General features: G+C 41.5%; 2 protein-coding genes across 2 annotated transcripts; both read left to right on the top strand.

Annotated features, from left to right (window-relative positions):
- Window positions 1–122: 122 nt before the first annotated feature.
- Window positions 123–2089, top strand: gtf3c6 (general transcription factor IIIC, polypeptide 6, alpha). The gene is made up of 6 exons (XM_049017300.1): window positions 123–280; window positions 426–506; window positions 677–740; window positions 962–1006; window positions 1208–1312; window positions 1449–2089. Exons 1-6 carry the CDS (start codon window positions 257–259, stop codon window positions 1724–1726), a joined length of 597 nt encoding a protein of 198 aa, XP_048873257.1. The 5' UTR covers window positions 123–256; the 3' UTR covers window positions 1727–2089.
- A 5140-nt stretch (window positions 2090–7229) lies between these two features.
- On the top strand, window positions 7230–12357 carry LOC125744958 (calumenin). Its single transcript, XM_049017286.1, has 6 exons — window positions 7230–7489; window positions 7774–7967; window positions 8469–8635; window positions 9050–9110; window positions 10142–10341; window positions 10964–12357. The coding sequence occupies exons 1-6, from the start codon at window positions 7269–7271 to the stop codon at window positions 11066–11068; spliced, it is 948 nt and encodes a 315-aa protein (XP_048873243.1). The 5' UTR covers window positions 7230–7268; the 3' UTR covers window positions 11069–12357.

The raw sequence follows: 12357 nt of genomic DNA, 5'->3' as shown, positions 1-12357 counted from the left end.
TTATTATCCTTTACAAGAGATCCCATTCTAATTATTATTTGCATCGTTATTATCTTTATTATTATTTTTATTCATCATCATCATCATCATCATCATCATCATCATCATCATCATCACCATCATCCATGAAATCAGGCATCGATTACTTGGTCTTGCTACAGCACAACAAAAATGGCCGCCCGCATCTGCAAATCTCCTCATTCTTACTAAAACGGAACCAAATGCAATGTGAAGGAATACAGGGGCGTATTTCACAATGGAAGATGAATGGCAAGAAGAGGTTAGAGAAACGGATATCTTTATGATGGAAAAAGTTTACAATGATTGCGGTTATGCACGTAATGTTTAATGCCATTAGGTATCTAGAGTCACGGAGCAACAGTTCGGCAAAACGTAATTTTTTTTGTCTCTTTCCCTTAATTTAGGAACAGCTCGTTCTGGTTGAACTTTCAGGAATCATCGATTCAGATTTTTTAACAAAATCCGAGGGTCAGTGTAAAATCGTGGTAAGTCTTCTCATACGTTGAAGCGGTTTTATTTGTAAACGTTATTTAAACCTGTGTGAGTTATCGGGTTCTCTTTGGTCAACCGCACCTATTACTTCTAAATAAATTTCGTTAAATACAATGGAACTAGTAGATAACCGGAGAAATAACCAATATGCTTGGGTTTGCAGGGAATAGACACCGAGCAACCAATGATGCAGGTCGGGGCGTATGTATTTGCTGGGGAGTATGAAGGTAATTAAGCCCTTTAATCTCAGATTATATTAATGAATGCGATGCTGCTTTGCTTTATTACTCAGGTTCATTCTGTATATCTAGGAGAGGGGTGGCAGCCTCACGTTGTAATGTGTACGTTTGTTGATTTGATTACGCTTTTATTTCTATCCGTTTCGTTTGATGGGCATAGTTTCTCTTAGCATAGAGTGAAATATCTCGCTTGCTTGTTTTTCTCTCAGATGTTCTTGGCACTTGTGTGATCTTCGATGAAACCGACGCGGGTGGTACGTTTCTATTGTAATTTTTCTAAGGGAAAGAAGAAATTATTGAAGTATTTAAAAGTAACTAATATGGCATTATTTCTGTTACCCAAATAATGACTTGCCTGAATTACATTTCTTGAGGGAAATCGTAAATTGATTCGTGAAATCACAATTGAGAATTGTGTTCTGAAGTTTCCCCTATTGTCGGTATGCTTCTTCTAGATAAGGAGCCCAGCCCCCAGCTGCAGTACAAGTGCCACACGGTGAAAAAGTTAATGATGCAACGCACCTTCCTCTCTGAGAAAAAGGAGGGGGAGCCCAGCTCAGGTTGGTCCCAGAACTCTAGTATTTGTGTGATCCTAACTCTGGCTAGGATAAATCATTGAAACATGGAAATATGTCAATTAATTATTGCTACTTTTAAAAATGCCAATTATTATTTTTTGTTGTTCTTAACCACAAGGCATTGAAGTACTGCAGCTGAATGACAGCGAATTCTTGGGCCGAAACAGCACAGTCTGCAGTTTCATCCAGAACCCAAAAAAGAGGTGGGGAGGGACTCGCACATTTAGCAGTCCCAGCCCGAGCGGATCTGGGTCTGAGGCCGAGGCTTCCGATTCGGAACAGCCAGGACTTGGATGTGGCGTGCTGGAGTCTGCTTCAAGCCAGAGTGCTTCAGGTCATCAGGAAGCAGGGAGCGAGATGGAAACGCAGAGTGATGTGGTTACACCCGCAGAGTGACCATGTGACTGAAAATCATGAAGGACTTAAGTGGCATGACGGGAATTCATGTTGTAGGACAATTTTATGAAATTACCAATTATGAAATTCAAAACAAACTTTTTTTTAGCTTTTCATTGTTTTTGTAACATCATAAATAAAATAGTGAGAGAGAGAGAGAGAGAGAGAATTAGATTTATATTTCATGGTGGGAACCAACTGTTCCCCACCATGGAATAAAAACCATATATTTTCATGTTGTAGGAACCATTTTTCAGGTTCCCACAAAGATCTGTGAATGCTATGAAAAAAGTAAAAGTGTCAAAAGTCTTGTGTTTTTTTTGGTTACTTATTGTTAAGGCCATTAAATTGGGATTGAAGTTTTCCCCCTAGAAATGAATTGCAAAGGTGTGTGTGTGTGTGTGTGTGTGGTGGGGCAGTTCAAGCCCAGCTTCAGTACATCTATGGGCACTTGAGCAAGGCCCTTAACTCCCAGCTGCCTGTAGGGGGCTGTCATATGTAATACTGTCAGTGTGCAGTCATCAGCTAAAACCACAGGGTGTGTGGAAATGTTACAACACAATTACAGGTTTGTCTGTAACATGAATAAATCATAGCAACAAGCATTCAGGCTTGTGACACGCTGGATGGGATCACCCAGTCCTGTGAGATGGGGAAGGAGATATATGCCTGATATGTACGTTTCTGGCCGGAGGGTGACTCGGAGATATATGCATGATAGTATGTACCTTTCTGGCCGGAGGGTGACTCGGAGATATATGCCTGATGTTATGTACCTTTCTGGCCGGAGGGTGACTCGGAGATATATGCCTGATGTTATGTACCTTTCTGGCCGGTGGGTGACTCGGAGATATATGCATGATAGTATGTACCTTTCTGGCCGGTGGGTGACTCGGAGATATATGCATGATAGTATGTACCTTTCTGGCCGGTGGGTGACTCGGAGATATATGCATGATAGTATGTACCTTTCTGGCCGGTGGGTGACTCGGAGATATATGCATGATAGTATGTACCTTTCTGGCCGGTGGGTGACTCAGTGGATGGCACTGCAACCTTGGTATCAGGGCCTCCGAATCGATTCACAGCTGGATGCCCTGGATGTTATTCACGCCAGAGCTGTACAGGTACATGATGTATGCTAACCAATTCTAAACCTCCCGTTAGAACAATCTATAAAAGGTTCGTGATTCTGTCTTTTCCTGGCTGGCCATTCTTCTCAGCTAAAGGCTTTACAATAGTTTCTTATCTTTCCATTGGCTGGTCTGCTCTTTTGCAATTTCCAATATATGGAACCAAATTATGATGTAAGGTGTGCTGGTGACAGGGGCACTGTAAAGGGGGGGTGGGGGGTGGAGTTAGGATGGTTCTAAGGGCCCCTGAGTGACAGAGACCTTAAAAAAATTGGAAGATAATAGAATTGGTCTGGGTTTGAGGCCTAATATATGCTTTCATGGGGCCCAAAATCTCAAGTGGTGCCTAGCTGGTGATGAAGTGGTTACACACTATATTTTTAGTAATTTAATTTCAGATTCAAACTTTGTTTATTAGCCATGTTTCTATAGTTATTACCCATGTTGTTATGGTTGTTTGGGTTTCCTGCTGCAGTCCAAAAATGTCTGTTGAGCTAATCCCAGATGCCATGGGGGATGGGATGTCAGTCCATCTCAGGTTACAATCACGATCACACACTATGGGCAGCTTTCTGACACTTGGGCTGAAATGCATGTTTTTGGAGCCAAAGGAAACTCACCAAAGAGGGGAGGAGCACTCCCTCCAGCCCTAGAGGTGTGCTGGCTACTGGGCGATGCTGCTGTGTAACAGAAACGGAGAATGCTCTCCGTTATTCTTTCTGCAACATCTGCACCGTGAGAAACGTTCATTAAACGGTGTAATTTTCCTATGTGGGCCTGCTATGAAACAGCAGAACTATACACGTCGCTTGGAAAGCACCGTGACTACCGCTGTTTCCACGGAAGAGATAGGTGGGGTCGGTTAGGACCCGAAGGATATAAAGTAACTAGCAGAAACTTCCGCTTTCAAATAAATATTTCAGCGAAGTAATTGCAAATCCACGCTGTTACGGGTGTCTGTTATAGTCCAAGAAGGAGGGTCGAATTTCAAATAAACGTAGGTGGAATTTAATCTTGAGACGAATCGTAGTATAATTTTACAAACATGTGGTATACTAATTGACTGTCGCTAGATTTACTAACAATTTATTTTACCGGAATGATTTTGCGTGTTTGTTGATGCTTGTTCTCTCTCTCCCAGGTCCTGCATCCCACTGGAAAGAGACATGAGTCTCCCACTTAAGGTGTACCTGATCGCCACCTTGGTGTCCGTGTTCGCGACACTGCTGGCGATGATCGACTCGGTGGGGGGTTTGATGTATGTGGAAAACACTTCAGATTTCGGGATGGCGAAAGCAGCCGGGCTTTCCTGCGGGATACCGACAAATGGGGAGCCGAAGACTCGCTGTGAGCTGGGGGGGGGGGGGGTTCCCCTGCGATGACCAGCAAATGTAATATGACCATCGATTATGGATCTTTTCCAGAAAGTGGAATTTCACAGCTTCACATGTCACTACCACGATGATTGTGGCAATAGATTTTTTGGGATATTAAGAACTATACGTAATAACTGCATAATGTTTAGCTCAGTCCGATTCTTGACTAAGGCAAGTCGCGAAAATAGTGGAATTATGAGAAGTAAACTTTCCGCAAGCTGAATATTGCATTAATAAATACAATTGATCTATCTGATATCAGCTGGTAAAATATACTGAGACTACTGTGATAAAATATAATTTAAATAAACCCCTTATTTATGAACTTTTATTTTATTTGGTATGCACATCAAATAAACAGTTTTGTGCATAAGCTTCATTTTAAAAAGATGCATGACATAATTGTATTATTTGTTTAACGAACTGCAGTGCACTATTATTTTTGATATTTAGGCTACATTTAAAAAATTGTAAGTATGTAACAAGTGTTGGATTGCAGGTGATATGACAGCTTTATAAGTAATTGATCCCTTTAACTGAAGCTTACAGTATTATCTTTTTACTGGGCAATTTAAGATTAATGGTCTTCCTAAAAATTGCAGCAGCAAACTCTTCAGTTTCCCTGACAATGTCAGGTACTTCCTGGACAGTAACATGAAGACCAGTGCATAATTATTGGGCGATCGTGTAATTAGTTAAAAATTGGTAATCATCTATCTCAAGTGGCCGGATATCAGTTTTGTACTGAAATACTTTTTCTTAAAAATAACTTAATGATTTCACATTCATCCATCCATCCTGCCTTCTATCTATGTCATGGTCGCGAGGTTATGATTTAATATTCTACATTTAAATGTAAAACAGAATAAACATTAACACATTAGCATATTGTGAATTTTTAATTTTTTAATTTCTCATTCGTGGGATAATAAAGGTTTATTCTATTCTATTCTATTCTATTTGAATGGACAAGGGCTGCCACTCGTGTCAATTAGCCATTCTACCTTCAGCAACCGGATTGTTAATTAGTATTTGCCGGTCTTGACCTGTTCATTTTCAGTTAATCACATTAAGAAAATGAACAGCGAAACAAAGAAATTGATTCAATGGGAGTGGGGTATAAAATTAGATTGCTCCAACAACCGCCGTCTAACGTTTAATAACTTTGCTATATTAAAATCAATACTTGTGCTTACAATTAAAATGAATTTAAGTTCTGAAGGAGGGGATTAAATTGATTAAATATTTCTTCTGACTTTTTTTCTGAGTTTCCAATATGAGGTGTAAAATAGATTTCTTCCACGGGTTTGAGGACGTGGCGATTCATAGCCAATCAGATAATCGTGTTCTATTGCGGCAGACCAATCGGAAGACGCCAAAGGAACGTTACGTCACTGACGCGCGGAGCCTTTAGGTCGATTTTATTGGTCCGCCTTGTTTTTTTCTGCAGGAAATACTGTAGCGAAGGGGCGTAGATCCGCCGATCTCTTCTTTATTCAGACATCTGCGGTTACAGGACAGATCGCGTTGGGTGTTTGACTCTATATCAATCGGTAGGTGTGTTTCTTTGGCGCTGTACTTCTGTTTGGGTTGGTAATTCGGATATCACGTTTTTTTCTCTTACTTGGTCGTTTTATACTGACATCATTGCTTTACCGCTATTCGATCTTGCCGGGAATTAACGTTCCGCACACCAGACCCTAGATGGCTGGCTGGAAGCTATAAATTTTTGATTTGTCTTGTGTTTTTATGTTTGCTGATCGGAATTCGTGCCTTTTTAGATTATTACTTATTATTGTTGTTTTTACGCTGTTACATTCCAATTCATAGTCTACTCTATAAGTGAAGAATATTGGCTTATTGTCACTCTGTGGCATGAACAAGTTCGTGTGTCCAGCCAGAATTTTAAATTAATAATGAACTTAATTGGTGCGCGTTGTGTGTGTTTTTTTATTTAACCGTACGAAAATGGAAGCGTGGTCTTTGTGTTCTTCCCTAAGTCTGAAATAGATATGCCATACATAATTTAAGGTTTGTGTCGTCGAGGAGAGAAATGTCTAGAAATCTAAGCGTTAATGTCCCAGTCCCGTTATTGGTAATATCGTTTCCATTCGTCTGTTACATAAAGGAAATTCGTCGATCTAATGTTTCAGTCGATTCCTCGAAGCATTTATTTGTTAAACATAATAAATACATTATTAAAATTCAACTTGGTCCTGATGAAGGATGTGGCCGCCGCTTAGGAAACTCCGCGGTTGTCAAATAAATGAATTATTCTCAATGGCAGCTAGTCCTCGAAGTACGGGTCTTTATTGTGGATTAGGTCGTGGTTTACGGGGCTTCGGCGTGTTTTCTTCTATCTCACACCATCCTCAGGGACTGGGTAGCTAATGACATATAATTTGAGAAGATCAAGGCTTTGAGAACAGTGATTAAAATGTGTTTTTACATTTTACATCATTCTTCACTTAACTACAATAACCAGGCTACATCGTCTTTATAGTAAGCAAGTATAAAAGGCTTTTGATTACTTTTTTGTGACATTCTTTGTCTCAGTATTGTCACGGTTAAGGAACTGGAACTGTGATCAACAAGTGAGACGTTTCCTACTTTAGATCCAATGAACGTGTACTGCATCCCCATCCCGTAACTGGCAGTGCGGCACCGGCGAAGCAGCGCCAACTTGGGAGACTGTAGCGAGGTTTTAAATGTCGAATGTGCTGACGAAATCCCTCAACCTCCACTATGGAAAATGGACGATCGTCCACTGCAAACATTTCCATCGTTTTAGTAGTTATGTCTTTAGCTCTGGTGCTGCTAAATTTGAATATTAACTAAAGTCGAGATATCAGCTGGCAAAACTGACCAAGGCTGACACATAGAACTCATGCCAATGTCTTGATTTAAAAAAAAAAAAAACAATTTAAGCAGATATCGACCAATACCGATATGTTAAACAATCACGTCATACATCTTTGACCCAAACAGGTTGATTCTCACCGAACCTCTCATGTCTTGACAGAGCGTTGCGTGATGGAGCTACGGCCATTGGTGATGTGTTTCGCGCTGTGTGTGGTGTATGCCACCAGCAAGCCCATGGAGAAGAAAGACCGCGTTCACCACGACGACCCGCTGAGCGAGAAGGAGCACGATGACGGCGAGAGCTTCGACTACGACCACGACGCCTTCCTCGGCGAGGAAGAGGCCAAGACATTTGACCAGCTCACCCCCGAGGAGAGTAAAGAGAGACTGGGGTACGGAACCTTAGAACGTTAAGTACAGTGATGGTCACTAGATTCTCGGTACCTATTTGGTTGTGTGCATCTGTCATTCTGTGGCAGGATCTCCTGCCATTATAATCCCCTGAAGTTTTTTCATATTTAATAAATTTCCTAGCTTTGCAGTGCTGAATGCATAAGGTGAAAGGCATGTTTTATTTTTAAGCAGTTTACTCCAACAATGTGTCCCGTGAAATGGTATATCCGTTGCCTCACGCCGTCACTTACCTGGCCGGCCCGTTGATCTTGTCTCTCCGCAGAAAGATTGTAGAAAAAATCGACGAAGACAAAGATGGGTTCGTCACGACAGAGGAGATGAAGAAATGGATCAAGTTTGCGCAGAAGCGCTGGATTTATGATGACGTGGACCGGCAGTGGAAGGGCCACGACCTCAACGAGGATGGCGTCATTTCCTGGGAGGAATACAAGAATGTGACCTACGGCTATGTGCTTGGTAGGTCTCCACTTCTGAGGTTTGTCGCTCTCCTGTCAAACGATCCGACGTGAGATGGACGCAGAGATGGGCGACTTTCTTATTGATTGCATACATTGGTGTGGTCTTTGTCTTCATCGAGTTTATTAATTAATTAATTTATTTTTTCCTTTCTACAATCTTGCTGGACTGGGTTAAAGGGGTTAATAAAAACTGGATAAATGGTAGGGGGTACCTGGTATGGAATGGTCTCACTAGTGTGATCTCGCGGGAATAGTATTGAATTGTAACTTTTTGTGTTTTCTTGGGTAAGACCAAAGAGTTGAGCATGGAAGCTGAGTAGGTCCAATGTTCTGGAGAAGTTACAGCCAGAATCAGTCATCAGTGCCTTCTTCACTGCCTTCAGTATACTCTGCCCTTCACTGCCCTTCGTGTGTCTACTCATATCCCGATCACTTTTAATGTGACACTAATGCCGCTCCGAAAGGTGTCACACGAGCAGTAACGCTGTGAGCCCCACAGATGACAATGACCCCGACGACGGCTTCAACTACAAGCAGATGATGTCGCGGGACGAGAGGCGCTTCAAGATGGCCGACAAAGATGGCGACCTTATCGCCAGCAAGGAGGAGTTTACAGCTTTCCTGCATCCGGAGGAGTTTGACTACATGAAGGACATCGTGGTGCTGGTGTGTCTGCATTGCAATTTAAAATTACTTGTGCATGAGGGAGGAAAGCAGTGTGTTGTTTCCTGAGTGAGAGGATGTGGAAAGTGTGTGTGTATTGAACAGAATTAAGGGGTGTTTCCCAATACCAAGAATCGTAACTGTGGTCTTGGCAAGACCCATCTTGCTAACTTGCCTCCCAAGAACGAACTTGGGCCGCAATGAATCATGGGATTGCTCTCGTTCAGTGAGGATGCAACCAAGGGATCCTTGATATTTAGGGTGAGGCAAGAATGACATCTGGGGATTTTTACCGTCTTTTGTACCATTGTTCTTGAGTATTGGAACTGGTCTTCGGCAATGGAAGATGAACACAAGTACGGTCAACTAAGCATATTGAGAAACACCCAAGATGTGGTTATTCTTTATATTCTGTAGGAAACCATGGAGGACATCGACAAGAATGGGGATGGATATATTGACTTGGAGGAATACATCGGTAAGTACAGCAGTCACATCAGGTATATATGAAACGATTGATGTGCAGTTTAGTACAGTTCCTTAAACTTGGCTGGTTTGCATGGGACATGAAAAACTACAAACTGTGAAAACATGCAAATCATAAAACATGTAACGCAGTGAGCGACACCCCTCGGTACTTAAAAGGACCAGAGTCACTCCTTTTGTAATGTTTATTTTCTCATACAGCAACAATGATTTTTTTTTAAGATTGTTGCATATTTGGAAGGCTGAATTTGCATATGAATTTCCTTTTTAATAAGCTGATATTTTTCTTACCGAATTAAGGAAATTCCAGTGAAATTTCTTGAAATATTTTTAGTTCACAGACGTTGAGTATCATTGAGACTATCCATAGGGCACCCAGCTGCTGGACTTTAGGGTCCGTTTGAGAGGCATAAGCCTCTCCTGGCTGGAAGTGTATAGAGGATCCTTGACAGGACACCTATTCTTCACTTCATTATGGATCGCTGAATTTGCTAACGATCCCTTAGCACCAACCTACCTCTGTAAATGTACTAATTATCAAATCACTAGCAGCCCTTCCATACTCTCATGGTGCCTCATCAACATCATGTGCAGATAATTTGTGATTATACTCAACAACAGAAAAAGAAAGTTAACGTGCAATATGCCCTGGGCCGTTAAGCTGTAATGCTTTCAAAAGTGCAGATAATTCCATTCATTTCAAATAATTGAGACTGTGAAATCTGTACACAGAAAAGCAAGGTGCGTGCGACACTTATGGAAAAAGTGCACATTGGTCACATTGGTGACATGATTAATTGGATTGTTTAGTCAGGGAGGCTTTTTAATCAGTGTCAGAATTAGCCTGCCCACTGTGTGACTGAGGGTTTGTTGCTATGGTTACTCTGGAATACAGTTTCTGTTAGCTATGCAGCTGCATTGTGATGTATAGACTGGTGGATAAACTGCTTTAAATCTACCCAGAACGTAAAGGATTGAACAAAAGTTCACCCCCCCCCCCAAACTGGTTCTTTCTCTTACCAGGGGACATGTACAACCATGAGGGTGACCCCCAGGAACCCGAGTGGGTGAAGACGGAGCGAGAGCAGTTTGTGGAGTTCCGGGACAAGAATAAAGATGGGAAGATGGACAAGGAAGAAACGAGGGACTGGATCCTGCCTTCGGATTACGACCACGCTGAAGCAGAAGCAAAGCACCTGGTCTACGAGTCTGACACGGACAAGGTGAGTCCAGAATTCTGTATTTTCAATAAATGTATAAATTATGCTCACTGCAGATTTTTAAGGCATGCACCAGAGTTGGTTACTAGCTAAATCGCAAAGATCTGACATTTTTAGAAGTCAAATATGTACTTTGCTTGGAAGCACTTTTAAAGGCCAAAATTACTTTCTGAAAGTTGTTACATTATAATCAAATTAGAAAGAGAGTGTGATTCGATGGTCTGTCCTGTGTGAAATATCCATCCATTTTCCAAACCGCTTATCCTATTGGGCACGAGGCAGGGAACAACCCAGGATGGGGGGCCAGCCCATCGCAGGGCACACTCACACACCATTTACTCACACAAGCAGTCCTACAGGCAATTTAGCAAGTCCAATTAGCCTCAGCATGTTTTTGGACTGTGGGGGGGGAAACCGGAGTACCCGGAGGAAACCCCACGACGACATGGGGAGAACATGCAAACTCCGCACACATGTGACCCAGGCGGAGACTTGAACCCGGGTCCCAGAGGTGTGAGGCAACAGTGCTAACCACTGCACCACTATGCCGCCCCCTGTGTGAAATATGTGTTTGTATAATTCAAAGGATATAAAATTGAACCGAATTCTGTTTTACTTGTTCCAGGATGGTCAACTCACTAAAGAAGAAATAATCGCAAAGTACGATTTGTTCGTTGGAAGTCAAGCCACTGACTTTGGAGAAGCCCTAGTACGACATGATGAGTTTTAAATCTTTCCACATGGGGAAGTCTTTTAATGTTGACTAGATAAGAAATAATTTATTTTATGGCTTCCTGTTCAAATACCTGGTCTCAGATAAGACAGTTATGAGGACATGCAATGTATTCTGTTGGTATGTAAAATGCATTTCCGAAACCACCCGGTTGTTATACTTGATTACTCACAGTTGAAAGACATTTTGGCATGTAGCGGGTTGAAAGACAGTGTGTGCGATTATTTGCAGCAAATTCTCTGACAGAAGCTCCTTCACAATTTTAAAACATCAGGTGGCAATTGAGCGTGTTCAGCCTTTAACTGTACAACTTTTAACTTGTGGGAGGAAGTTGTTAGGTTGTCATGGGAGGATGTGATATTGGCTTTGCAGGTGATCCTTTGAAGCCGTATATGAATGAAGAACAAGCTTTGGTATCTTTGCTTTTTGACACTTTTTTGAATGTTTTACGTCGTGTTCATGTTTTGATAAATTGTTTCTTATATGGGTCCTTAATAGATTCGTTTAGTTTAACAAACCGAGCTCCACACTATTTCTTGGGGCCTTTGCTCCTTTCAAATGTTGTTTCTTTTTAACTTCCTGTTTTCCAAATGGGAGCTGATCTTAAAAAAAAAAAAAAAAAAAAAAAAAAAAAAACCATGGAAGGAAAAAGCCGTTGGTCAGTTTATTAGGTGGTTTACGGGAGGTGTAGAACTAATTGGAGTAAATATCTGTAGAAATATGGTTTTTCTGATAGGTATATCTGTCAGTAGCAAGAGCCATTTCGAAAGGTGCTGGTCTGCTTTGGTCCCTGCAGGGTGCTTGGGCTGGAGGGGGGGTTTGGTGTACCCAAGCACTTACGCACTTGATTATACTAATTGATATTATGCTAATTGAACCAATATTTCACTACTGAGGTTATTAGCAGTTTAATGAGAATGGGGAAGATTAGTCTGCCGGCACTGCAGTCTTTGTGGACCAGGGTTGAAAGTCACAGATCTAGGGCAATGGATGGAGTGACCCAGGTGGTCTCTGTGGACCCTTCCCCTCCCCTTTACACAATTTTCTTAACCACTGTTCAGAATTTGATGAATTGTCATATAGACCTTTTGTATAGTCTGCATAATGCAATGTTGGTAACCCTACTTTTGTTTACTGTATGTAAGTTGAAAGCCTGTGTATATGATTACCTCAATTTGTACGCAAAATGAGCAGTAAAATACAAGGATTTGAATCAAGTTCTGTAACTGCATTGCGGTTGGATATTACATTTTTTTTTGTCAATAAAACGAAATCCAATAAACAAA

Source organism: Brienomyrus brachyistius, chromosome 1 (genome assembly GCF_023856365.1).
Source record: "Brienomyrus brachyistius isolate T26 chromosome 1, BBRACH_0.4, whole genome shotgun sequence".
NCBI classification, from domain to species: Eukaryota; Metazoa; Chordata; class Actinopteri; order Osteoglossiformes; family Mormyridae; genus Brienomyrus; species Brienomyrus brachyistius.
Note: the sequence above shows the minus strand (reverse complement) of the source record. Positions and strands in the feature narration are given on the sequence as shown.

What these genes read in the sequence shown, in the direction of transcription:
- LOC125744958 (XM_049017286.1), top strand. Translation starts at nt 7,269, where the DNA reads ATGGAGCTACGGCCATTGGTGATGTGTTTCGCGCTGTGTGTGGTGTAT. An exon ending in GAGAGTAAAGAGAGACTGGG is followed by an intron (nt 7,490 to 7,773) that starts GTACGGAACCTT and finishes GTCTCTCCGCAG; the next exon opens with AAAGATTGTAGAAAAAATCG. An exon ending in TGACTTGGAGGAATACATCG is followed by an intron (nt 9,111 to 10,141) that starts GTAAGTACAGCA and finishes TTCTCTTACCAG; the next exon opens with GGGACATGTACAACCATGAG.
- gtf3c6 (XM_049017300.1), top strand. Translation starts at nt 257, where the DNA reads ATGGAAGATGAATGGCAAGAAGAG. An exon ending in ATTTGCTGGGGAGTATGAAG is followed by an intron (nt 741 to 961) that starts GTAATTAAGCCC and finishes TTTTTCTCTCAG; the next exon opens with ATGTTCTTGGCACTTGTGTG. An exon ending in GGAGGGGGAGCCCAGCTCAG is followed by an intron (nt 1,313 to 1,448) that starts GTTGGTCCCAGA and finishes CTTAACCACAAG; the next exon opens with GCATTGAAGTACTGCAGCTG.